The 27,137-nt window shown below is 39.2% G+C and overlaps 1 protein-coding gene across 6 annotated transcripts; it reads right to left on the bottom strand.

Annotated features, from left to right (window-relative positions):
* Nucleotides 1–25,267, bottom strand: ZFP30 (ZFP30 zinc finger protein). Of its 6 annotated transcripts, none has more exons than XM_058426735.1 (6): nt 24,075–25,267; nt 22,667–22,740; nt 16,840–16,925; nt 13,683–13,809; nt 12,334–12,432; nt 1–5,656 (listed from the first exon to the last, which is right to left on the bottom strand). In XM_058426735.1, the coding sequence occupies exons 3-6, from the start codon at nt 16,846–16,848 to the stop codon at nt 4,332–4,334; spliced, it is 1,560 nt and encodes a 519-aa protein (XP_058282718.1). In that variant the 5' UTR covers nt 16,849–16,925; nt 22,667–22,740; nt 24,075–25,267; the 3' UTR covers nt 1–4,331. The 6 variants fall into 6 exon arrangements, with proteins under 6 accessions (XP_058282718.1, XP_032028976.1, XP_032028973.1 ...); XM_032173085.2 differs by lacking the exon at nt 24,075–25,267 and adding an exon at nt 23,376–23,792 and having other exon boundaries at nt 12,334–12,429; XM_032173082.2 differs by lacking the exon at nt 24,075–25,267 and adding an exon at nt 23,376–23,790.
* Nucleotides 25,268–27,137: the final 1,870 nt, after the last annotated feature.

Genomic DNA, 27,137 nt, shown 5'->3' with positions numbered 1-27,137 from the left:
GGTTCACGCCATTCTCCTGCCTCAGCCTCCCCAGCAGCTGGGACTACAGGCACCTGCTACCACGCCCGGCTACTTTTTTTGTATTTTTAGTAGAGAGGGGTTTTCATCGATCTCCTAACCTCATGATCCGCCTGTCTCAGCCTCCCAAAGTGCCGGGATTACAGGCGTGAGCTACCGCGCCCAGCCATATCCTGAGTTCTAACTACATTAAAAAGTTCTCAATTTTTGTATTCCATATAATCATACAGTATGTCCTCTTTTATTTCTGGCTTCTTTTGCCCAGCATTATGCTTTTGAGATTTATCTGTATTGTTGTACATAGTCATAGGTTGTTCATTTTCACTGCAGTATAGTGTTGATTCAGAAATTTTATTTCTGCAGAAAAGCAACAGCTCAATATTCAGAAAGAACAGGTGACTTTAGAACATGATGCCACATCCAGGGAAACATACCTCACATCCACCTTTCAACACAGCTAACCACCTGGCATGAGGTCTGAACTGTCCACCTTTGCCGTCACCTGTTTTGGTTACAGCTGTTAAAATGGGTTCATATCCCAAACATACAGGCATTGAGAGTGAAAGTTACATGGTAAAAGGTGCTTCAGATACATTAAGTTAAATAAAATCAATTAAACTCTCATTACTTCATTATTTGGAGAAGCTTATAGTTTTATTTTCTTAGAACAATTATTAATTTTAATATGCAATACTTAATATACTCATTTAACCACAGAATGCTTTCTAAAAATACCATCAAGCACTAGCGTTCCTGGGAAATGGTTTCAAATGCTATCAAGTTTCATATTCCATTTGAGAAATGGAATATAATGATGTAATACACTGAACATCATGGCTTCCCGATTACAGCAGCCGATACAGTTCATAATGGATGACCACGGTGAAATCACTGAAGTCCAACTGATGCAATCATTTATAAGAACTCTGTCTTTATTAATTTTGAGAAGGCAATTTTAAGGTGTTGGGTTATACTTTTACATACATAAAATTCATTCCATTCTAAAAACATAGAAAGCTAAAAAAGAAGACAATAAGCATGAATTGAGATGATACTGGGCCAGAATCATATCTCTTTTACTATCATTATGATGTTCTGAAGGTAGAATGCCTAGAATCTAAATATATAATTAAAGCTGGATGGATCTGGTCCAAGATATTCCACATAAATGATTTTCTATTCTACACTTAAACTGTTGGATATAATTTGCCATAGAAATTAGAATTACCAGATTTCTCTTCATACGGAAAATGTCTAGATTTTGGTTTTGCCAGCCCTCCTCATCTAGTTCTTATAATCAGTTTTAGGTTTGTCTTGTAGAATAGTATGTTGGAAAAATTTAGCAACTACCAATTCTTCAAAGATTTTACTTGTAAAAAATTAGGTTATCGGAGTCTCTCTGAGACTACTGGGGCTCAGGAGAGTAGGATTTTTTTTTTTTTTTAAGTCAGATTCTAAATGTATTCTTTTAGAAAGCGTATCTTCTAACCATCTTAATTTTCCATTTGTTTGTTGTTCTACTCAGGCTTTCTTCAGCATGTGAAGTCAATTTTAGTATATTTTTTCCATAAAATAATTCTGGATTTTCAATATTTTAAAATACATGTATAGTGTGTGTATAAATATAAATATATATACCTACACACTACACACACACATTACATATATATAGTATAGCAACTTATAACTTTAAAAATCCATAGCTGCCACTTTTATCATTCATATAGCCATAGCTGTGTAATCTTTCATTTCTATTCTGTGATCAAAACTGCCAAGGTCTTGACTATATTGGTATCCTTTAAAGAAACACACACAAAAAACCAAATCTACTTTTTATTGTTTATACCATTGCTGATAACAGAAATATGTGAGCTGCATATATAAAATTTTTCTGTAACACATTTTTTAAAAACAAAAAATAGTGCTATTTATTTTAATGTATTTTATTTGAGCCAATATATCTATTATTTCAATATGTACTCAATATGAAAAATTGAGATACTTAACTTTTTTAAAATGACTAAGTCTTCAGAATCTTGTGTTTTACAAAAAAACACCATTTGAATTTGGACTAGACATATTTCAGTGCTCAATAACTCAATTTCAAGTACTCAACAGGTTGCTAGTGACTACCACATATTAGTACAGGGGTAGTCCATTATTTCCCACATTTAGCAGTAGTAATTGCTTTCTTTTACTCATTCTTTAAACGTATGAAGTGAGAGCCGGGCACGGTGGCTCACGCCTGTAATCCCAGCATTTTGGGAGGCCAAAGCAGGCAGATCACCTGAGGTCAGGAGTCGAGACCAGCTTGGCCAATGTGGTGAAACCCCATCTCTACTAAAAATACAAAAATCAACCTGGTGTGGTGGTGGGTGCCTGTAATCCCAGCTACTCGGAAGGCTGAGGGAGGAGAATGGCTTGAACCCGGGAGGCAAAGCTTGCAGTCAGCCAAGATTGTGACACTGCACGCCAGCCTGGGCAACAGTGCGAGACTCCGTCTCAAAAAAAAGAGGTGCATACCATGGGTACTACAATACAGAGATGGAGAGGCGAACTAAATATAATGTGGACCCACATTTTAACATCCTGAATACATTATTGTCATTATAGTGTAATTAATATTCCAATCCCAATGTGTAGAGCTTTGGCAACATCCACAAGTTTTAATATGTAGAAATTTTTTTTTTCTTTGAGATAGAGTTTTGCTCTTGTTGCCCAGGCTGGAGTGCAATGGCATGATCTCGGCTCACTGCAACCTCTGCCTCCTGGGTTCAAGTGATTCTCCTGTGTCAGCCTCCTGAGTAGCTGGGAAGCTGGGATTACAGGCACATGCCACCATGCCCAGCTAATTTTTGTATTTTTAGTGGAGATGAGGTTTCATCATGATGGTCAGGCTGGTCTTGAACTCCTGACCTCATGATCTGCCCACCGGCTTCCCAAAGTGCTGGGATTACAGGCATGAGCCACCGTGTCCAGCCAGAATTTTTTTTTTAAATAATTCATTTTAAACTGATTATAATTTCGTGGATAATTTGATCTTTACAAGAATATCATGGAAAATTTTAAATACACAAAAGTAGAGAGAATAGCAAAAAAAAAATAAAAACCATGTATCCAAGACTTAGGTTACCATCATTTTGCCAAACTTGTTACTCATCCTCATTTTTCTTTTGCATGAAAAGGACATTCCAGATATATCATCTCCTGTGTATAAACTTCAGAAATTATCTCTAACAAATATACTTTTACATAACCACAATGCTATTATCACACATAAAGTTTCTGAATATTATCTAATATTGTCAATATTCCATTCTCCCAATTATTGTATGTCTTCTTTTACATGTTTTTACATGTTTGTTCAACTCATGATCTAATTAAAAACCACTCTTTCATTGCATTTGATTGATGTCTCAAGTCTGTCAATACCTAAGAGTTCCACCTTATTTCTTAAAATACCATTTTATTGGTTGGGAAACCAGGTGATTCCTCTTGCAGAATTACCCTTATTTTAGATTTAATTGCTCCTTTTTGTGTCACGTAATTTACTCTTGAATTCCTTGAATTTTCTCTAAACTGAGAGTTGGCTCTTGAGGCTTACATTCAGGTTCAATATTTTTGGCAAGATGTGTTTATCTTACTGTATCACATTAGGAGGCACGTAATTTTTACTCTCTTGCTTTTTGTGAAGTTGAGATGATCAGTGGGTTCAGAGGTTGTCCGTCTCATCTATTCACTGTAAAGTTCACAACCTTTCACTGAATGGTCTCAATCTCTACAGAGAATCGTGCCTACATCCATTATTTCATTATGTGTTACACAATAGCTTTTCTAATATAATTTTCTATTATTCTTTCTGCCTTCATTAGCCTGGAATTTTCTAATAAAGAAGAACTTTACCTCATTAACTTCTGGTTGCCTTGAAATACAGTTCCTACAGGAAATGCAGACTAAATGACTTTCCTTTCATTTACACATTTTCAGAATGAGGTGGTTCCCTGGCAACCTTCGTGTGTACACTACACAGATGGAAGAATATGGAGATAATAATAGGTAAGATCAAAAGCTTTTCCACATTCAGTCCTTTAATAAAGTTCCTTTCTAGGATGAGTTTCCTAAAGTTTAACATGGTTTCAAAGGTGATGAAAGGCTTCTATATGTTCATTAACATATTATTTCCTTTAAATAAAACTTCCTATGCTTAGTTGTGAGCATGAAGCAAAAGGGATTCCCACGTTCAAAAACCTTTCCTCTAGAATGTACTTCCTATGCTTAACATAAAATTCGCAATGGAAGAGTTCTAATAATTATTAAGTTACATTATGAATTCGCTGATGGTAAGTAAGATGTGAATGTTGTCTAAATGCCTTTTTACATTCCTTACATTTGTATGGCTTCTCACCAGAATGAATTCTCTGATGTTGAATCAGTGATGAATGAAGTCTAAAGGCCTTTCCACATTCCTTACAGTCATAGGGCTTTTCACCAGTATGAATACTTTGATGTTGAGTAAGTTGTGAAAGCAGTCTAAAAGTCTTCTCACATTCCTTACACTTATAGGGTTTCTCACCAAAATGAATACTCTGATGTTGAGTAAGCTGTGAGAACAGTCTAAATGCCTTCCCACATTCCTTACATTCATAAGGTTTCTCTCCAATGTGAATACCCTGATGTGAAATAAGTTCTGAGTAACGACGAAAGAACTTCTGACATTCCTTACATTCATAGGGCTTTTCACCAGTATGTATTCTCTGATGGAGAGTTAGATGATAGCCACGACTGAAAGTCTTCCCACATTCCTTACAATCATAAGGCTTCTCACCAGTGTGAATTCTCTGATGGAGAGTAAGTTGCTGCCGCACTCTAAAGGCCTTTCCACACTCCTTACATTCATAGGGTTTTTCTCCAGTATGAAGTTTGTGATGTAATCGAAGGCCTGTACTACACAGAAAGGCCTGACCACATTCCTTACACTCATAGCACTTCTCAGCAATGTTAAGTCTCTGATGTCGAGTAAGGTGTGCATACTGCCTAAAGGCCTTCCCACATTCCTTACATTCATAGGGTTTCTCACCTGTGTGAATCCTTTGATGGAGATTAAGTTGTCCTCTAACTCTAAAGGCTTTCCCACATTCTTTACATTCATACGGCTTCTCACCAATATGAATTCTCTGATGTACTCGAAGGTCTGAGCCACACGTGAAGATCTTTCCACATTTTTTACACTCATAGAGTTTGTCAGAAGTATGAATTCTCTGATGTCGACTGAGGTGGGCACACTGTCTAAAGGCCTTTCCACATTCTTTACATTCATAGGGTTTCTCACCAGTATGAATTCTTTGATGGAAAGTAAGTTGTTGTCGTACTCTAAAAGCCTTCCCACATTCCCCACATTCGTAGGGTTTTTCTCTGTTATGACTTTTCTGATACAGAGAAAGAGATGTGAGTTTTCTGTAAGTAGGCGTTTTTTCAGAGGTGGTTTTTGTCACTTGCCTGAAACACACTTCATGAGGACTTTCTTGTCCTTCAAGTCCACAGCTTTTAATTCTTTCCATTACCTTCCACTGAGATAAGTTCATTTCATAAAAATCCTTTTCTTGAAATAACTTTTTAGTGTCATATCTGGATTCCAAATCTGAAAGAAAACAAGACCAAAACATATTTCCTGTTCTACACAAAATAAACAAAAACTTTATAATAGAAATCAATGACAAAAAAAAAAAAAAGAAAGCCCAATTGAAGTAAATGGGCTCAAAATCTCTAAAATAGGTAATTTAAAAGAAGCTAAAAGGAAATAAGAAAATGATGAGTTAAGACCAGATTATTTGGGTGCAGATCAAAGTTTGAGACTCGCCACTTAAATTTTTTAATTTCTCTTTTCAATTAGAATACAGAGCAAATACTTTATCAGGAGTAACGTGGACTCTGTTAAACACAAGGTATCAACTCAAGCCACTGTCCCCTTTGCTGTCCATGTCCCTGTGACACTTGCCTCCTTTCTGCTCCTAGAATGTGTCGCAATCTTTCTTTTTTTGAGACGGAGTCTCTGTCGCTCAGGTTGGAGTGCAGTGGCTCAATCTCAGCTCACTGTAACCTCTGCCTCCCAGGTTCAAGCAATTCTCCTGCCTCAGCCTCCCTAGTAGCTGGAATTACAGGACTGCGCCACCATGCTTGGCTAACTTTTGTATTTTTAGTAGAGACAGGGTTTCAGCCTTTCACCATGTTGGCCAGGCTGGTCTCGAACTCCTGACCTCAAGTGACCCGCCCGCCTCGGCTTCCTAAAGTGCTGGGATTACAGGCGTGAGCCACCACATCTGGCCCAATCTTTCCACTTTTTGGAGCTTTTCACTGGCTATTAAATCTCCCAGGAATCCTGACTTGTGTTTGCATGGTTGGGTTTCTTTCATCCATCAGGTTTCATTTTAAAAATCAGAAAAACGATCCCTGCTGACTTCATGTAATATATATCCTTTGTTTTCTATCCCAGTCACTTCTTTCTTTTTTCTTTTCTTTCTTTTTTTTTTTTTAAGACAGAGTTTCGCTCTTGTTGCCCAGGCTGGAGTGGAATGGCGCAATCTCAGCTCACTGCAACCTCTGCCTTCTGGGTTCAAGTGATTCTCCTGCCTCAGCCTCCCAAGTAGGTAGGATTACAGGCATGTGCCACCACTGTATTTTTAGTAGAGACGGGGTTTCACCATCTTGGCCAAGCTGGTCTTGAACTCCTGACCTCGTGATCCACCTGCCTTGGCCTCCCAAAGTGCCGGAATTACAGGCGTCAGCCACCGCGCCCAGCCTACTTCTTTCCTTTTTTTTTTTTTTTTGAGACAGAGTCTCACTGTGTTGCCCAAGCTGAGGTGCAGTGGCATGATCTTGGTTCACTGCAATCTCTACCCCAGGGTTCAAGCAATTCTCATGTCTCAGCCTCCCAAGTAACTGGGATTACAAACGCCCACCACCACACCTGGCTAATTTTTGTATTTTTAGTAGAGACAGAGTTTCACAATGTTGGCCAGGCTGATCTCGAACTCCTGTCCTCAAGAGCTCTGCCCGCCTCAGCCTCCCAAAGTGCTGGGATTACAGGTGTGAGCCACCATGCCTGGCTACTTATTTCTTGCTTAACACTTTTCTCAATTGTGTTGTTATTCATTAATTTCTCCACTTATTATTCTCTTTATTTGCTTACCTTAAACTTCCCCAAGGGCAGAAACAATTTTTCACTCACCAGTGAATAGCAAATCCACAGTACATATTAACTGTGAATTAAATTCTCATAATTAGTCAACAATTATGGCATATGATGTCCTGCCTCCAATCTTAAACCTTACTACACTGATTAAATATTCTTTTTATCACTTCCTACAGAGATGGGAAACAAGCACATCTAAGCTATCTCAGTAAAATATATAAATAGAAAATAGTGATTTCTTTACACCTGATCATCCTTCCAATTGCCTCTTCATGTACACTTGCAGATACCTCCACTGCAGTTCAATCCTACTTTGCATAATCATAAGTGAACTTTGCCCCCTTTCATGACCAAGGTAATGAGAGGCTCTAAATATTTATCTTTACTTGAGTTTACATAACTTGCACATCTATGTTACAGGTTTCCTATAGCTTCCTGAAAGTCCCCATAATGCCATTTGGATACTTCCTAGAGAATATTTCAGTGCTATTCCAGGCGTAACAACAGGTTTATACTATGGTAAAAGGCTAGTAAAATTCTGAGCAAAGAGATGTTTTTTGCAAATGCACATATTCTCAAAATCTTTGCAATAGGAATTCAATACTCTTTAAAAAGGAAAAGGTATTTTAAATAATGGTGCTTTAGGGTTAGGGTTAGAGTTTGGATTAAAGCAAAGTTATTTGTAATATACCCAAACTGGAAAGAATCCAAGTGGAAGAACAGCTAATAAATGATGGCATATTAATACATCACAATATTATACAGCAATGAGAATTAACAAACTACAACTACGTGCAGCAAGGGCTAATCTCACAAACATAATGGTGAGTAAACAAAACTAGACATAGAACAATATATACTGTACAATTCCATTTTCATAAAGTTAAAAATGATAATTAATAATCTATGGTGATGTCAGGACAGTGGTTAGTCTTGGTGGGGAGCAATGACTGGAAGAAGTCAAGAGGGGTTTCTGGTATCCTAGTAAAGCTCTATTTCTGAATCTGTGTACTAATTAGATGAGTGTGGTCACTGTGACAATTCACTAATTATCTGTATATTTTTGTATGTATTTATATTTCAATAAGTTTACTTTTAAAAAGTATACACTAAAAAGATACTAAAAGGCAATAATAATTTAAATGCTGTGGGTAAAATGTGACCAGGGACAGGTAAATGAATGGAACAGAAAATACTGCTATATAATCGTGTTTCTCTCACTCTCTCTGTCTCTCTCACTCTCTCTGTCTCTCTCTTTCTCTGTCTCCCCACCCAAAAAAAGCAATACAAAACTATGGCAATTGTCTAGAATTTTGGGGATAAAGTCCATTTATGGCCTCAATAAGACAAATAAGATATGTGATATTAATAAAAGCATAATTAGCTAAATAATGGTAGTAAATAAATAGTTATGAAGGTAATACAAAGGTTAAGAAAAGCTCATTTCAAAGGATTTACCTGCAAATTAAAAAATAAAACCAGTAATCTAAAAGGAAAGCCAGTCAAAAATCAAATTAAAGGCTAAAACATTCATAGGAAAGTGAGAAAGTGTTACTGTTCATAGCATTAAAGTCCACACAAACTGGGCACCATGGCTCGCACCTGTAATCCCCAACCACTTGGGGAGGCTGCAGTGGGAGGATCACTTGGGGTGGAAGGATTATTTGAGGCCAGGAAGTCAAGACCAGCCTGGCCAATGTAATGAGACCCCAATCTCGAAAAACTAAAAATTAAAAAAAAGAAATTTAAGCCCATACAAATTGGCATAAGAAACAATAAATAATGGAAAAGGTAATGGAATAAAGGAAGTGAGGAGACAATGCAAAAGTAAATATAAGCATAAACAAATTAGGACAAAATGTCTGTATTCACTAATAATCAAATTAGAACAGGTTGTAAAATTTATCCTGTAAAATTTGAAGGTTTTCATTAAAAAAAAAAAACAAAAAAAAACAAAACATTGCCAGTGTTGATAAGGTGAACTTGAGATTGTCATATATGGCTCCCTACTTAACTGACAAGCCAGATCAAGATCTTGGTATTTTGAACATTCTCAGTTAGGAGGCTGTTCTATAATATACACAGCTGAGCTGTATGCTACCAAATAGCCATGTTTGTTCCCAAATTTGCCTATTCCAGTTCTTACTGCCGCAAGTAACTAAAATTATTAATGTTTAAAGACAATTATTTCTATGAAAACTAAGTTGGATGTTTTGGAAGTATTGGCTATACATGCACATTGCATTTTTGTCAACGAAGGCATGGGTGAGAAAATAGTAAAAGACAGAAAACATAAAAATTCAAGAATTCTACCCTCAGATTGCTTCACAAGTATCTTTACATTCCTGTTCTAATTCAAAGAAGTTGAAACGGGAAAGAACAGCTGATGTTTCATATGTACGTTAATCAAGACAGAATGGGCTAGACCCACACTGAAACAAAATGCTGGGCCAAACATCAAAAGATTGGGCTATGACAGACAATTGTAATGTTCCACCTCCTAAAACATGTATCTAAAATATTTATATATTTTAATTTTAAAATTAATTATTATTTATTAATTATATAATACTATATAATTTATTAATATTAATTAATTAATGAAATTAATAAGCCAAATACTAGTTTGGATTCTACTGAATCAAAGAGTTTATTCTAGTAAACACTGCTAATGTGAAAACAAAATATTAGTCCATCTTAGATCAAAATGAAAGAAGTGTTATTTCCATTTGCAGGACATCAGCTTTAATTAAAAATAAAATAGGGGCAGGGTGTGGTGGCTCACACCTGTAATACAAGCACTTTGGCAGGCCAAAGCAGACAGATTGCACGAACCCAGGAGTCTGAGACCAGTCTGGGCAACATGGAGAAACCCCGTCTCAAAATAAAATAAAATAAAGTAAAATAATAAAATAAAATAAAATAAAATAGGGAGCAAATTATCTTGTCATCCCCAGAGGTATGCTGTTTCCTGAGGTATAATGTCTCCCCCACCCCTTTTTTTCTGGCTGATACAAGATTATACAGGATATATAATATTTATGACCAAGACAATTCTAATTATATTAACATCAGAGATCTGAAAATGTTAAAACCCTATGACCACAAAATTGTACTTCTGAAAATTAACACTGATCTAATACTGCATAATCCATGCTGAATTCCAATGAAATACTGAATGATCCTCAGGTTCAGATGATAATCTTACTGCCATTTCACCAAGGAACCAGAAACAACTGAAAGAAAAATAGGTATTCTCCTCTTCACCACATTCTCCAATCAATCTATGTCTGAATTCTTACCATATATGTGGTTTTCCTTCATCCATTGGTTCCACTCCTTCACATCTACTGAAGGTCGGTGCCTACAAAACTACCCTCTCTCTCTACTTCATCAATGTTCCTCTCTTTGAAATCATTCTCGTAGCCTGTAAACATGTTCTAATATTTCACATCGTAAAATATATTCCCTGTACTCTATGTATCTGCTTTCCTTCTACGGCAAAATTCATCCAAACAACAGTTTAACCTCATTTTCACCACTGCCTCACCACCATTTTCTTTTTATCTCTCAATAACTCTAAAACAAACAAATGAAAAACCTTTATAACAGAGCATTTCTAACATATCAAAAAGTAGACAGAAGAGCATAAAAAATCTCCATGTATCCAGCACCAACGATTAACCCCGTGCCCAATCTTGGCCTATGCACCTCCCAATCTACTTCCTTCATATTATTTGAAGCAAATCTTGGATATTACATCGTTTCACGTGTACAAAGTTTGTATCTCAAAAAGCACTTTTACACATAACTACAATACCATTATCCAAACCTAAAAAATGAATTATTAAATATCATCAAAAATCAGTGTCCACACTTCCATCTGATAAAATTTTAAACAACCTAAAAAGAATAACTCATCCAAACAAAGTTCACAGAATACAACTGTTGATGTGTCTTTTACATCTCTTTTAATCTATAGGTTTTCCTATCATTTTTTTATTTCCCTTGTAATTTATTTGTTGAAGAATCTGTTTTTGGCCCTGTAGTTTCCCATATTCTGAATTTTGCTCACTACATTCCCAAGGTATAGAACATAGTCCTCTATCTTCTTCCCATAAGTTGGGAATTGGCTTTAGAAGCTTGATAAGACTTAGGACCTTTTGTTGGCAAAGTTACCTCATAGGTGATATCGTCCTCTTTCATTAGGAGAAGCAATGTCTGATTGTCTCTATTTCTTTGATGCTATCAGCACTGATATTCAATATCTAAATCCAACAGTTCTTATGGGTTCCACAATGGTAACGTTCTATCATTTCTTCTTCATTTATTCACTGAATACTTTTATTAAGAAAAACATACCTCCATCTACTACCTATTCATATAATTCTTATAAGAAAGGCAGGATAAATGCTTCTTTTCCTTTAAATTTATGCTTTTTAAATGTTAGTTTTCTAGTAACTTCCAATGATGAATAATTTGCTGTTAGTATCAAGAATTTATAAAATTAAGTGTATTTTATGCATTGCAATACATTGCAGTCATTATATGTAATGACGCTCATATAGTCCCATCTTTGGCCAACTGGAGCCCCTTCAAATTGGCTCCTCTTCCCTGAGCACCCCATCTAAAATTACTCTATTCACTCATTATAATTCTCCATATCCTTACCTTACTCACTTTTCTTCATAATACCTAATTACTTCAGGATATTTTAGTAATCTATTCACTGATTTATTTACTTGTTTACTGTGTGACTCCCCACTACAATTTAAACTCCATGAACAGAAGGCAATGAAAAAACGTATACATAACAGTCAAAATATAAAAGATGAGCTAGAAAGAGATTAGATTCAAAATACAGGTAAAATGGAATCACTAGGGAAGAAAGCTTTCCCCTATTGAAATAGGGGAAAGAAAAGGGAGGGAAACAACACAGAAAAGAAACAAGTGATAAGTGGAAGTATGGATGAAATGTCTTTGGTGGCTCATGCTGAGAAGATCTAAATTTTCTTCCCAAGTTTCAGGTCTCTTCTTCACAATTGACATCTAAGGGGTGTGTCTCCTCCTCAACCAGCAGGTGTGGCCATGCCATAATGGCTGACCTCTGCCTGATCAGCACTTACCTAGAGTCCATCTTCTTTTCTCATCCCTCACAACCATCCAGGGCTCTTTCCCTTGTTCCAATAGGGTGATCACATCTGGCTTAGAAATGGAACATCCTGCTTAAAAATAAATAATAGAATATAATAAAGATTTTATTTAAGGCTTCAAAACAAAGATGACTATCAGGATTGAAGAACATTCATAGCATAGAGTTACTTTAGGATCACAAGGAAAAACAAGAACAGAGAAGTAGGGACCTGGTCTTATTTAAATTTAAACTTACACAGGCTTTGTCTCTTGAGAGAAAAGAATAGTTGAAAGCACTGGTTTCAAATCCTGCTCTCTTTCCCATGTCAGTAGAGCAACTAATTCAATATCTCTGCACCTCAGTTTTCTCAGATGTGAAAAAGGGATAACAGTAATGTGTATACATAGCATTGTTGTGAGATTTGATTTAATATAAGTGTTTAGATGAGTACCTGGTACATGTTAACCATTATATATGTTCTTGAGGTACTACATTTGCTATTTTTTGATATTATTTTGTTAAGAGAAAAATAAGTTTCTTGCCAGGATATGCATACAATATTAAATGCAAATTCATGTATTTTAAACTTAATCACAAAGCAGTTAAAATATGTCTGTTGTAGGAAACTGAATACTGTCCACTTGAGTTTTAACAAACTGTCGATTCAACCCAGCATCACACACACTGTAAAAGCTCTTTTAATAGCTACGTAGAGCCAGACACTTCTGTCTTCCTATTCTCACTGTAAATGAGTTACAAATAACATGGACCATCCATAGCAGTATGAAATCAGATGGTTTTGACAATGGTTTTGCCATGAGTGTCTAAGAATTTATATCCAGCTGTCATTAAAGACTGGTAATAACAGAAAAGTCAAAGAAAAATGTAAAGGTCACTGAATTATACGGAAAGATGAAGGTGTTTAATAGTGGTACTTACTGTCAAAGCACAAAGCAGACATTTAGCTAGTTTTTAGAAAGACAGCCCATACGCGGTGGCTCATGCCTGTAATCCCAGCACTTTGGGAGGCTGAGGCGGGCAGATAATGAGGTCAAGAGATCAAGACCATCCTGGCCAACCTGGTGAAACCCCATCTCTACTTAAAATACAAAAATTAGCTGGGAGTGGTGGCATGCGCCTGTAGTCCCAGCTACTCGGGAGGCTGAGGCAGTAGAATCGCTTGAACCCAGGAGGTAGAGGTTGCAGTGAGCCAAGATTGCGCCACTGCACTCCAGCCTGGTGACCCAGCGAGACTTTATCTTTGAAAAAAAAAAGAAAGACAGCCCAGAAATTCAGTCCTGTGAATTTCTAAATTATCTGACACAGATATGCTATGCTTACCCAGTGACACCAAGTTGCTATAGTTCTCTAATATCACATCTCTGTACAAATTCCTCTGATATGAGTTCAGGCATTCCCATTCTTCCTGAGAAAAGTCTACAGCCACATCTCTGAACATCACCAAATCCTGAAATGATAAACACATGTATTATTTGTAAGACAAATGAAAATATTCTGAAGATGGAAGAAGGTGGCTGGGTGTAGTGGCTCAATGCTTATAATTGTAGCTTTGGGAGCCTGAAGCAGGAGGATTGCTTGAGGCCAGGAGTTCGAGACCAGCCTAGACAACATACCAAGAACTTGTCTCTTAAAAAAAAAGGCTGGGCGCGGTGGCTCACACCTGAAATCCAGCACTTTGGGAGGCCGAGGCAGGTGGATCACGAGGTCAGGAGATCAAGACCATCCTGGCCAACATAGTGAAACCCTGTCTCTACTAAAAATATAAAAAATTAGCTAGGCATGGTGGCAGGCGCCTGTAGTCCCAGCTATTCAGGTTGAGGCAGGAGAATGGTGTGAACCTCGGAAACGGAGCTTGCAGTGAGCCAAGATCGCACCACTGCACTCCAGCCTGGGCGACAGAGCAACAGAGCGAGACTCTGTCTCAAAAAAAAGAAAAAAAAGTGGAAGAAGGGTTTTGATGATATATGTTCACTTCACACATCAAATGAATAGACTGGGGCTGGAAGCCTGTGATGTGGGAAGGTGGCTATTTAAAGATGTGAGTGTGACTGAAGCAGAATATATGTTCTTGAAGATTTCTATAAACAAAAGACCAGGGTTTGGCAACATTTTCTGTAAAGGGCCAATATTTTAGGCTTTGTATACCACATATGGTCTCTGTTCCACATTCTTTTTTTTTTTGTAACAATTACTTCAAAATGTAATTAGCTTGCAGGCTGTTCCAAACAAGCTACAGCTTGTGGGCCAAATTTGTAGTATATCTAGTTTGCCCACCACTGCTATGGCCAAAACTTCCTATGTACTATGGAATAGGAGCTAATTTTATTTATTTCCAGACATAGTCAGGTAATTATCAGAATTTCTCAATTAACTGAAATAGGTTCATAGGAACAGTACTTGCAAAGGACCTAAAAAATTCTCAATAAATGGGATTTACTCTATCTTCTTTTCCTTTAAAGATTTAAAAAAAATAGTAATAATTGATGGTATTCTCCCCAAAAAATGAACTGTAAAATGTCTATTTTTAAAAAGTATAGTTTGCATAAAACTTAAAAATTTCTTCTAGATATAACTTTATCATAATGTATCATTAGCATTTTTATAACAGATCCTTTATTTAATATTTACAGTTTACTGCATGATACAGTAGTTCCCCCTTACTCATGGTTTTGCTTTCCTCAATTTCAGTTACCCACACTCAACCATGGTGCAAAAATATAAAATGGAAAAATTCCAGAAATAAACATAAGTTTTCAACTCCATGCCATTCTGAGTAGCATGATGAAATCTCACACTAACCACTCCGCCCCACCTGGGATGTGACATGCTTTGTGCAGCATATCAACATTGTATATACTACCTGATTATCAGATCAAAACAACATCGTATATATAGGGTTCCATACTATCTGAGGTTTTGAGGCATCCACTGGGGGTGTTGGAATGTATCCCCCTTGGGTAAGGAGGGACTGCTGTACTCCATCTGATGGACATGTTACACTTAATAGTGATTATATTTAGATATAGCTATACTCTTAAATATATTATATTTAGAATTTACATTACAAAAAAATCTCTAAAGCTGCTTCAATGTCCAATATTCTAGTTTAGCAATATGTGGATATTGAGCACTTGAACTGGGACTAGTCCAAATTCACATGTGCTGTAAATGTAAAGTATATACCAGATACCAGATAGTGAAGACTTTAGAAGGAAAAAAAACAAGGTAAAACATATTGATGATTTATATATATTCTTTATTTTATCTTGGTTTTGAGGCAGGGTCTCACTCTGTCACCCAGGTTTGAATGGCGTGGCACAATCATAGCCCATTTATTGATTACAGCTCATTGCAGCCTCGAACTCCTGGGTTCAAGCAATTCTCCCACTTCAGTTTCCCAAATTGCTGAGACCACAGGCATATGCCACCACATCTGGCTAGTTTTGTTTTGTTTTTTTAAGAGATGGGATCTCATTAAGTTGCTCAGGCTTATCTCGAACTCCTGTGCTCAAGTAGTCCTCCTGTCTCAACCTTCCAATTCCAAAGTACTGAGATTACAGGCATGAGCCACCACTGTCAGGGCCTGACCATGACTTTTATATTGATTACACTGTGAAATAATATTTTGGACATATTGAGTTAAATAAAAGACATTAAAATTAACTACATGTGTTTCTTTTTACCTTTTTTAATGTGACTACTAAAGTATTTAAAATATTTGGCCTTGCATACTAGTCTATACTTTTAAAATTTGACTACTAGAAAATTTTAAATTACATATGTAACTTGAATTACAATTATTTTGGACAGTGCTATTTTAATCCTGAGAATTTCAGATAAAATGCCCACTTCTAGGAACTTCATTTCTGCCCCATCTCTGCTCTAGACAGATAAGGAGCACATAGGAGATGCTGAATGATTTGGTCAATGCACACATGGATACTGATACAATTTGGCTGTGTCCCCACCCAAATCTCATCTTGAATTGTAGCTCCCATAATTCCCATGTGTTGTAGGAGGGACCCGGTGGGAGATAATTGAATCATGGTGGTGGTTGCCCATATACTGTTTTCATGGCAGTGAGTAAGTCTCACGGGATCTAATGATTTTATAAGCGGTTTCCCCTTTCTCTTGGCACTCATTCACTCTTTGCCTGCCACCATGTAAGACGTGCCTTTCACCTTCCACCATGATTGTGAGGCCTCCCCAGCTATGTGGAACTGTGAGTCCATTAAACCTCTTTTTCCTTATAAATTACCCAGTATCAGGAATGTCTTTATCAGCAGCATGAAAACAGACTAATACAGATATGGATGGAGAAGGAATCTGGCTGGCTCCATCCCTTGCTGGAATGGGGAAGACTGGGGAGCAGCTGTTGAATGGGGCTCTGTTAGAAAGTTGCATAATAACAAATGAGAATGTTCACATAATCTGAAGAAAATGACAGAATTCCAAGTAGAGAGAAATTCCAACTTACACGAGCCATGATTTTAGAATTGCTAGAACTGGTCAATTTTCCTCAAGGTTCATGTACTTCAGAAGCAGGGTCCACAGACGCCAGAGCTGCAGAAAGACCGTGTAAAACCATGAGGAGAATTGCCTCAGAGTTTCCAAATTTTAAAAACCGATACTACTTCTCCATTTCTATGTGCAACTCCCACCCCCAACACACAGACAAGTTTTGATAGGTAAGAAGTAGTTTAGACAAAGATGACCTCCCAAAACCACAGCGAAATCAGCTCAGCTGCACAAGGAATTGAAGAGCAGAGACTCTGCGGCATCAAAGCATATGTCTAGACACTTCGGCAGGAGAGCTGCCAGTTGGTCCCCAGCTCCGACCCCAGGGCAAGCTGGTTTGGACCAAAGAATGGGTTGTGCAGACCTGTCCTGAATAGATCCTCCTCCCTCCATCCCCACCTTCCCAGCTGAAAAGGGGCTACACTATCTAAACCAAAACTTCCTTCTTGGCCTTAGGAATCTGGCTAGCCTCCCCAAACATGAAGACAGAAAATAGCATAGACAAGAATTTCCCAAACTTTGCTCAAATTGGAATCACCTGGATATCTTTAAAAATATACTGTTGCCTGGCTCCCACCCTTAAACACAATGATTTAATTAGTGTGACGTGGGATTTAGGATTTTTTTTTTAACTACCTCCTCCTCCCATGGGTGTTTATAATGGGCAGCAAAGTTTGGTGGTCAAACTTTAGTATGTATCGGCATCACCCAGAGGGCTTGTTAAAACACAACTTGCTAGGTCTCACTTCTAGAGTTTGGCATTCAGTAGGTTTGGGATTGGACTTGAGAATTTGCATTTCTAAAAAGTTTCCAGGTGATGCTGATGCTGCTGGCCCAGATGTCACACTTTGAGAACCACAGGTATAAAACACCTGTACAAAGGCTATATAGCAGCCTTTATTATGGCAAAACTGCAGGTGCACATTGGGATCCCTTCCCCAAGGCTTAACTCTGAGCTCTCTGCTCCTTATTTTCCTATTCAGGATCATCAATATTGCCTGCATGATCTCAATTACCAAGCAATCTTTCTTGGTACTCAGACTAAAAGAAGTAAATTTATGAAACCTGAGCATGGATAATGTTCTAGAAGGTAGAAATAGGCTGAGTGCCGTGGCTCATGCCTGTAGTCCCAGCACTTTGGGAGGCCCAGATGGGAGGATTGCTTGATGCCAGGAATTGAAAACCAGCCTGGACAACATAGTAAGATCCTATCTCTAACAAAAAAAAAAATTTTGTAATTAGCTGGGTGTTTTGGCACCTGCCTGTATCCCTAACTACTTGGGAGGCTGGGGCAGGAAAACTGCTTGAGCCCAGGAGTTCAGGGCTGCAGTGAGCTATGATCTTTCCACTGCACTCCAGCCTGGGTGACACAGTAAGACTCTGTCTCTTAAAAAAAAAAAAAGAACAAAATAGGAAAAAGAATCTATCAGCTTATCAGTTAAACTCTATTAGTAACTAGAGAGCATATTGAAGGAACTGGATTGGCAGATTTCAAAAAGTTATGACACCTCATAGTCACTAAGCTGTTGGGGAAATGGATACTAATGATATGATGTAGAAAGAATGAAATAATATATGGATAGAAAGTGTTTAAAATGGGACCAAAAAAGCTGGAAAGAACCTAAATATCCTTCAGCAATGTTAAATAAATTATCACACATTCACACAATGGAAAATTAAACAGCCGAGTGCAGTAGCTCACGCCTGTAATCCCAGCATTTTGGGAGGCCAAGGCAGGTGACCACTTAATAAGTCCAGGAGTTGAAGACCAGCCTGGCCAATATGGCAAAACTCCATCTCTACAAAAAGCCGGGCATGGTGGTGCACACCTGTTGTCCCAGCTCCCTGGGGGGCCAAGGTGGGAGGATTGCCTGAGCCCAGAAGGTCGAGGCTGCAGTGAGCCCTGTTCATGGTACTGAACTCCAGCCTGGGCAACAGAGCGATACCCTGTCGAAAAAGATAAGATAAGATAAGGTAAGATAAGATAAGATAAGATAGAAGGAAGGAAGGAAAGAAAGGAAAGAAAGGAAAGAAAGGAAAGAAAGGAAGAAAGGAAGAAAGGAAGAAAGGAAGAAAGAAAGAAAGAAAGAAAGAAAGAAAGAAAGAAAGAAAGAAAGAAAGAAAGAAAGAAAGAAAGGAAGGAAACCCTAAAATAGCTCTGTGAAGGATTACAAAAATGAAGATAAAATTCATATTTGATGTCATGGGAAGATAACCACCACATATTGTTGGGGGAAGAAGACAGGTTAGAAAATATGATTGTAATGTAATTGTATTTTGGCAGGTAAACTACATAAACATGCATAAATGTATACACATGTGTATAAAATGATCTGTGAATTAGAATTAGAATAAAATTTTATTGTTACCTCTACTTGATGGTATCCCAGTTCTAGGTGATCTTTATTTGTTCTTCCCTGGAGTCTTTACATTTTTTTTTTTTTTTTTTTTAAGGCAGGGTTTTGCTCTGTCACTCAGGCTAAAGTGCAATCTCGGATCTCAGCTCACTGCAACCTCCACTTCCAGGGCTCAAGCGATCCTCCTACCTCAGCCTCCTGAGTAGCTAGGACTAAAGGCACATGCCACCACCCTGGCTAATTTTTGTATTTTTTACAGCAATGCAGTCTATGTTGCCTAGCCTGCTCCCAAACTCCTGGACTCAAGTGATCCACCTGCCTCCACCTCCCAAAGTTCTGGGATTACAGGCTTGAGCCACTGCACCTGGCCTGAATTTTTTAATTAAAAATTTATATCACTTATACCTGAACAAAAATTCAAAACAACTATGTAAGGAACATCACAAAAGCTCCAACAGTTCCATCCCTGCTACTATGCCCCTATCTTCCAAATCTAGAGGCAAAAATTTTTACCTCTATTAGCTGTTCCTTTTGGTATTTAAAAAAACATGCTAATATTTCTACTTCTGAATTTTCAGTTGTAATCATTATATATTCGCTTACTACTATGGGAGGCATAGTTTCAGCTACTCAACTCCCACCCACATATGCATAGTTCAGTCCCTTTGTCCTTTCAATATGATTTTCTTCTTCTTTTTTTTGAGAGAGTTTCACTCTGTCACCCAGGCTGGAGTGCAGTGGCACAATCTCAGCTCACTGCAACCAACCTCCACCTCCTGGGTTCGACCGATTCTCCGTCTGTCCCAGCCTCCCGAGTAGCTGGGATTACAGGTGCACACCACCACGCCCAGCTAATTTTTGTGTTTTTTGTAGAGATGGGGTTTCGTCATGTTGGCCAGGCTGGTCTTGAACTCCTGGGCTCATGTGATCCACCAGCCTTGGCCTCCCAAAGTGTTGGGATTATAGGCGTGAGCCACTGCACCCAGCCTCAATATGGTTTTATTCTATTTCAGAGTAAATCAGTTTTCAAATTCAGTCTATATTATTGTGACTAAACATTGTTACCAACTGAACTATGTAGTATACTCAGGTTATTTTGCCTTTTTTGCATATGACTTTTTCTTCTGAGATTAAAATGATCTTGTTTTTTGTAAGTTTAGTTTTCTAAGAAATTATCATCAATTCATTTCCTTGAATCATGTAATTGAAGGATGAAGCTCCTGGTAGAAAATAGCACAGCTGGCCAGGCACAGTGGCTCACGCCTGTAATCCCAGCACTTTGGGAGGCCAAGGCAGGTAGATCACGAGGTCAGGAGATCAAGACCATCCTGGCTAAAACGGTGAAACCCCGTCTCTACTAAAAATACAAAAAATTAGCCAAGCATGGTGGCACGTGGCTGTAGTCCCAGCTACTTGGGAGGCTGAGGCAGGAGAATCGCTTGAACCTGGGAGGCGGAGGTTGTAGTGAACTGAGATTTCAGCATTGCACTCCAACCTGGGCAACAAAAGCGAAAACTCCGTCTCAAAAAAAAAAAAAAGAAAGAAAATTGTGATTAAACAGGCCCTGCATCAATGGTGACAACAGGGAAATCAGTGTGACTGAAAAAATAATTTCTGGCCGGGCGCGGTGGCTCACGCTTGTAATCCCAGCACTTTGGGAGGCCGAGGCGGGCGGATCACGAGGTCAGGAGATCGAGATCACGGTGAAACCCCGTCTCTACTAAAAAAAAAAATACAAAAAATTAGCCGGGCGTGGTGGCGGGCGCCTGTAGTCCCAGCTACTCGGAGAGGCTGAGGCAGGAGAATGGCGTGAACCCGGGAGGCGGAGCTTGCAGTGAGCCGAGATAGCGCCACTGCACTCCAGCCTGGGCGACAGAGCGAGACTCCGTCTCAAAAAAAAAAAAATAAAAAAAAATAATTTCTACTACTTCCTGAGTATTGTATCTCATCAAGACCCTGAAATAGTTCTGTGAAGAATTACAATCCTGGTTCATGTCATTTCCAAAGTGATTAAGAGCCAGTAGGAACTGCAGACAAAAGCAAATGCTCATTTCACAGCAGCTACTTAATAACTTGCATTTACTCCTCCTCAGCTCCAATAAAGAACTAATCATTAAATACCTAGCAACTTAATATTTAAATATTACATTGTTGCAAAATAACTTAAAAGCCTTTATTGTAGTATACAAGATTCATATGTAACAACAATTTCTTGACGATTCTTATTTACAACAATACTTCTCAATATTACATTATACTTTTTTCTTATGACTAAATATAAACAAAATTATTATTGCATAACATTCCATCTCATGGATGGGGTGTGATTTAACCATTTCCATACTGCTAGATATTAATTTTATTAAAAAACATCCCAAAAGTCATTCCCAGTTATTTCATTTCTAGATAGATTTGAGAATCAATGTTGTTGGAGCTTATACAACTCTGATAATACTATGAAATGACAGACTTCCTCGCTCCCCTGCAAAAATTAACCATTTACAAATACATACAACAATTCTGTATATAATCTTAAAATATCTTTGTTGCCCTGAAAGCTCATAAACAGACTCCAAGGACTTATGTTACCAATCCCTGTTCTGGTCTACTGGAGGGTCTGGCTCATTTTCCTGCTTGCAAGCATCCATCATAATTACCTTCACATTTGCATTGCTCTTGGGAATACACAAAGCTGATAGGGAATGACTGAGCATCATCATTTTAATACCAGTAGCTAGCATGAATTAAGGACTCACTAAGTGCCAGGCACTCTCCTAAGAGCTTCACAAATAATTATTCATGTAATCTACAAAACAACACCGTGAAGTATACACTATTACAATTCTGAGGAAACTGAAGCACACAGATTGCTTAAACTCGTTCAGATTTAAGTGGCAGTCAGGATTCAATTCCACTTAATCTAGGCTCGAAATTCTTAACCGCTACACTACACCTCTCTCAGTCGATCCAAAGATATACCCAAAATAAACTCATGCTGCCAAACCTCAAACCACATCTGGCTGGTACCAAAAACTTCCACTCATGAATTTCCTGGAAAAAAAGAAATCTCCACTCCTACCCCGGAATCATTAAACATATCTAAACCCTAAAAAACTTAACAAATAAAATCAAAGTATGAACATTAATCTCCAGCAAGGGTATTTCCATATCATCAAAATCCTTAGAAAAACAGCGCTCACAGAGTAATTGAATATGCAGCCTACAGTTAACTAACCATGTGTCTAACTATAGAACAGCATGAAGTGGGCACTACAAAAGGGAAATCTATTAATTAGGTCCCCTGCCGTTAACTAGGTAGGGAAATCCTAAGGCCCAAATCAATGAATAAGTAGATCATTCTTAAGCAGGATTTTAAACGGAAGGAACTCGAATGCATTTCACAGAAACAAAGCAGCAGCACGAACTCACACGGAAGCGGCTGTTAGAAGAGCAGCAGCCATCCGTTTCTCCTCCTCAGGCGCCTTCTCTGGAAACTGGCAGGGCTGGGGAAGCAGGCAGAGTTCAGGACACCCCAGGCTTTTCTTGACCCGACTGGAACCCACCCTCCACGGTTCCCTGGCCCCAGCTAACCGCCACCTGCATGCACAAATGGAAAGGACAGGGCAGAGGGTCCGCAGTCACCCGCGTCTGGGTTCGTAGCTCCGGGTATGCTGTAGTTCCGCACCCGGCTGCCCACGTCCGGGACCACCTACCGTGTCTTTTCGGAACTGTCCAGCGTGTCCTCCCAGACCCCAGACACCCGCCCCAAATCTAGGTCCCAGCGTTTTGCAGGAGACCTTCATCCTGGGGCGTTCACCTGTGACTACCCTCTTGGGCCTTTTCGCTACGGCCGAGCCTAAGTGGCTGAAGCGCGGACGAGGATGCGCGGGGCCTCGGTCTCCAATTGCACCATAGGCCGCACCCACGAACCGGGCCCGGCACAGTTACTGCCGCCCGGGCCTCCAGGCCTCAGGGCTGCAGAAGCTCAGTCCCGGGAAAAAACGCACAGCGGCCTGAGGCTCCACAGGAACCTTTTCTCCACCTTCGGTCCGGCCTGCAAAACCTGGCCCACCCCACGCTCTTTTCCCTCAGAAAAGCGGCGGCCACAGCGGCGCCCGGCTCCCAGCTCCAGCCTCACCCGACTCCGAGGATCGTCCAGCCCTGGAGTCAGCGGCGCCAAAATACTGGAGAGCGCCTGTCTCAGTCGCGAATGCGCAAGCGCGCGGGGGGCGGAGGCAAGTCCCGCGGCTGCTCCGGGCCAGGAGGGGCGCGTGGGGCCGGGTCTCGGCGGGGATTGTCGGGCAGTGGAGACGGACCCAGGGGGGCCGCGGTGTCCCTTGCCTCAGGCCTCTACCTCTAATGGCGGCCCCGTGACTGACCAGTGCCATTAAAGATAATCCGGGCCTGCTCCCCTGTGGACACTGCGGTCCAAAATTTAAAAAAACAATATTCCGCCTTTTTATTTTTCATTTGGTTCTGGGCTCAGCGACAGGCGGAGGCTGCGAGCCCCGCCCCGCCCCCAGAGACGCCTCAGCGGAACCTTTGGAAATCGGCTTCTGCCTGGAGTGCGCAAGCGCGCGGCGGTCGAACGCGGGGGCCCTTCAGGGAGCAAGGGAGACGTGTGGGGCCGCACCTGCCGAGGGGTCGGGAGGTTTGGAGGTGGGTGGAGGATGGCTACAGGATCCCGATGGGGATGGAGTGTTCAAATCTAGGCCTGTAGCCGTGACCCTGGCGGTGAGTTGGATGGAGGAAACCCCAGTGTCGCGAGCCTGGACCAAGGCACGGCGCGTGCTGCCTGCGGTGTTTGCTGAGTGACGGCCGCCGCGTCCCCGCGTACCTGGACCGAGTGCCTGGCCGCAGGCGGAGTAGTGTTTCCGTGCACGGGGCTGCTGCGTGCGCGTGTGCCGTTCTCTAGCTGGGGATTAATATGGTGCCGCAGAGAAGGCTGCGCGGTGGTGCCTGACTCTGACGCTGGCTGTAGGGGGTCTCTGGGGTCTGTGTGGTTTGTGTCTCCGTTTGTGACGTACCTGAGATCGGATCTGTGACTGTGTCTCTGCCTCATCCAGTGTTATTTCCAGAATCCTTTTGATAGGGCAGCGCTTCTGGTTCTGGTTTTCCATGGAGACGGTTTGTGGGTCCCTATGAAACTGAGTGTTGGGATTTTGATTATCTGCATCTGACCCTTGTGTGCCCTCAGGACTGTGGTGTTAGGCAAGTAAAATAATTGCAGAAAAAAAAATTGGAAAGGAATAAGGTTGCCATTATTCCAAATGATGGAATTGTAGGACTGTGTCAGAAAATTGAATAGGACACCATGAAACGGGAGGGAGAGGCGTTTTATTTTCTTCCATACCTGGACTTGGAATATTCTAACAAATGAGATTTGTTTTTTCCCCTTTGTTCCTAGATGAACTCTTGGATAAATTCAATGTCTCCAAGCATTCTTGGATAGTAAGTTTCTTTGATCTTTAGTTAAAAGATCAGCCTCATTTTCGTAGCTAAAAATACCTTTAGTAATAAAAATGTTCATTGTAATACTTCATTTAAAATATTAAAAACTTTCTTCTTTCTCCTTGATCTCTTCCAGATATCTCAAGTTTTGGTTAAGTGAATATGTGGAGTATATGTACTAATTACGTCAATTATTTTCTCTTTAAAACCAAGTACATTTCTTACATGAGTTTTTGTTTATCAAGGATTTATTGGTTTTCTTTGTACTTGTTGCTATTTTTTAGAAATGTTCCAGCAGATATGCTAAATGTTCATCGATTATTTTTTCAGTGGTTCAAACATCGTAGTAGAATCTCTCTTCCATTCTGTGGCTCCAATTGGACTGTACAGTTGTCCTAAAATTTACCGTCATTGTTTTCCTGAGTTTGATTCTTGTTTCCTAGAATTCAGCTAATTTTTGCTAAAGTTCTTTTCCAATAAATTCCTTAAGATGCATGTATTAAAGATGTTTTTTAGTTCTTTTATGTTTGAAATTTTTTTTTTTTTTTTTTTTTGAGACAGAGTCTCACTCTGTTGTCCAGGCTGGAGTGCAGTGGCGCAATCTTAGCTCACTGCAGCCTCTGCCTCCCCAGTTCAAGCGATTCTCCTGCCTCAGCCTCCCGAGTAGCTGGGATTAAAGACATGCACCACTATGCCTGCCTAATTTTTTTTTTTTTTTTTTTTTTGTAGTTTAAGTAGAGATGGGGTTTCACCATGTTGGCCAGGCTGATTTCGAACTCCTGACCCCGGGTGATTCGCCCACCTAGGCCTCCCAAAGTGCTGGGATTACAGGCGTGAGCTACCGCGCCGGGCCTGAAAATGTCTTTATTCTGCCTTCACACTTTGCCTAGATTCAGAATTTGGAGGCATCACTTCACAGTGTTCTAGTAGCTAATGTTGTCAAGTCTAATACCAACTGTTTTCTGTTCCTTTTTAATTTCATGTCCCCCTCCCACCAGTGCCCAGATACTTACTGCCACCTGTAATCAACAAAGCACTTACGTTTCGCAATTTATGCACTTTGCGTGTATATTTAAGCATTTTTTTCTGATAGTGACAGGTCAGCACTTTCAGTTTATAGGTTTGAACATTTTTGTTCCTCTTCTTCTTTTTTGACAGTCTTCTATCCTGAATTTTTGTTCTCTTGTCCTGGAATTTGTATTTCATGGAAGGACTTTTCATGAGTTGTATGTTTTGTCTCCTATTTTTTCTCTTTTACTCTGGGAAATTTTTTTGACTTTACAGTACAATTGTATTTATTTTTAATTTGATAATCATTTCTAAGTTCCAAGAGCTCCTTTATATTCTGTAATTTTTCTTTCTTCATAGCCTTTTGTTTTTATTATGGATGCAATAAAACCTGTAATCTCTCAGAGGGTAATTATAGTAGTTTAAAGTTTTCTGGTGCTTTTTTTTAAATCTATTTTTCTCTTTTATATCCAAATCAAATTCCCCTTTACAAAAAGTTTGAATTGTTCTCTCCCTTTTTATACTGGATACTTCCCTGAAATGTGTGGTAATCCTTGCCTCTAGTCATGGAGTGAATCTTCTCAACCTGACTTCAGAGCCAGCCTTTTCATTGGGAGATGTGAGCTGTTCTTTAGTTCCTCCTTAGAGGACAGTGAGTTAGTGATGTCTGAGACCTCAAAGACCTCTCAGAGGCCCACAGTTTTGAGTGTGGTTTTTCATTTAGTTTGCCTATGCCTCAGTTCTTTCTTTATGCAGGTATACATCCTCTCTGGGTCATTTTATCCACAGATCACCCCCTACCCCAGTTTAGTGTATTTGATTCCATAAGAGAGGAAAAGTAAAAAAGGTGAACAGCCAGTTTGTGTTCAAACTTTCAACCAGTCTCCTGTTTCCAGATCCACATCTCTCCAGGGTCATGCTCTTTGGTGCCTGAGCTTCCAGGGGTTTATGCATTAATAGAAATCTGACTCCTAAGCCCTTTCATACCAGAATTCTTGAACAGTTCTCCTGTTTTTGTGTGTGCATGTTGTTTTTGTTTCGTTTTGTTTTTGCAGTCTCCCTCCTCATTTTCTTTGGTTCTTACATGTTAATACTTTTTATATTCCTTTACTTAATATATTCATTTTAATATTTTTTTTTTGCAGAGGAGAAATGGGAAATCAATGCATCTACTTACTCTGTTTATGAGAAGCCTTTCATTACTCTTTTAAATAAAATATTTTAAATAAGATTTTGCTTTTACTGGACTTTTTTTCCTTACACCAGCTTATTTCTTTTAGTTACTGCTTTTGTTTTCTGTTTCATTAATTTCCACTTTTATCTTTATCAGTTTCTTCTGACGACTTCTCAGGGTTTATTTTCTACCTTTTTATTTATAGTTTTCTATTCCTTTAAAATTCATCAGGTTGTATTCTAAAAAAAACCCTTGGTCTTAACTTCC

Source organism: Hylobates moloch, unplaced genomic scaffold, assembly GCF_009828535.3.
Source record: "Hylobates moloch isolate HMO894 unplaced genomic scaffold, HMol_V3 SCAFFOLD_13, whole genome shotgun sequence".
Lineage (NCBI taxonomy): Eukaryota > Metazoa > Chordata > Mammalia > Primates > Hylobatidae > Hylobates > Hylobates moloch.
This window is presented reverse-complemented; position numbering and strand designations above follow the sequence as displayed.

Bases quoted from the DNA above. Each gene is read 5' to 3' on its own strand.
- ZFP30 (XM_058426733.1), bottom strand. From the start codon at position 13,827: ATGTGTTTATCATTTCAGGATTTGGTGATGTTCAGAGATGTGGCTGTA. The intron at 12,433-13,682 runs GTAAGCATAGCA...TTTATTTTTAAG, and splicing joins TAGCAACTTGGTGTCACTGG to CAGGATGTTCCATTTCTAAG. The intron at 5,657-12,333 runs GTAAGTGCTGAT...GTTTTCTTTCAG, and splicing joins GAAAAGAAGATGGACTCTAG to ATTTGGAATCCAGATATGAC.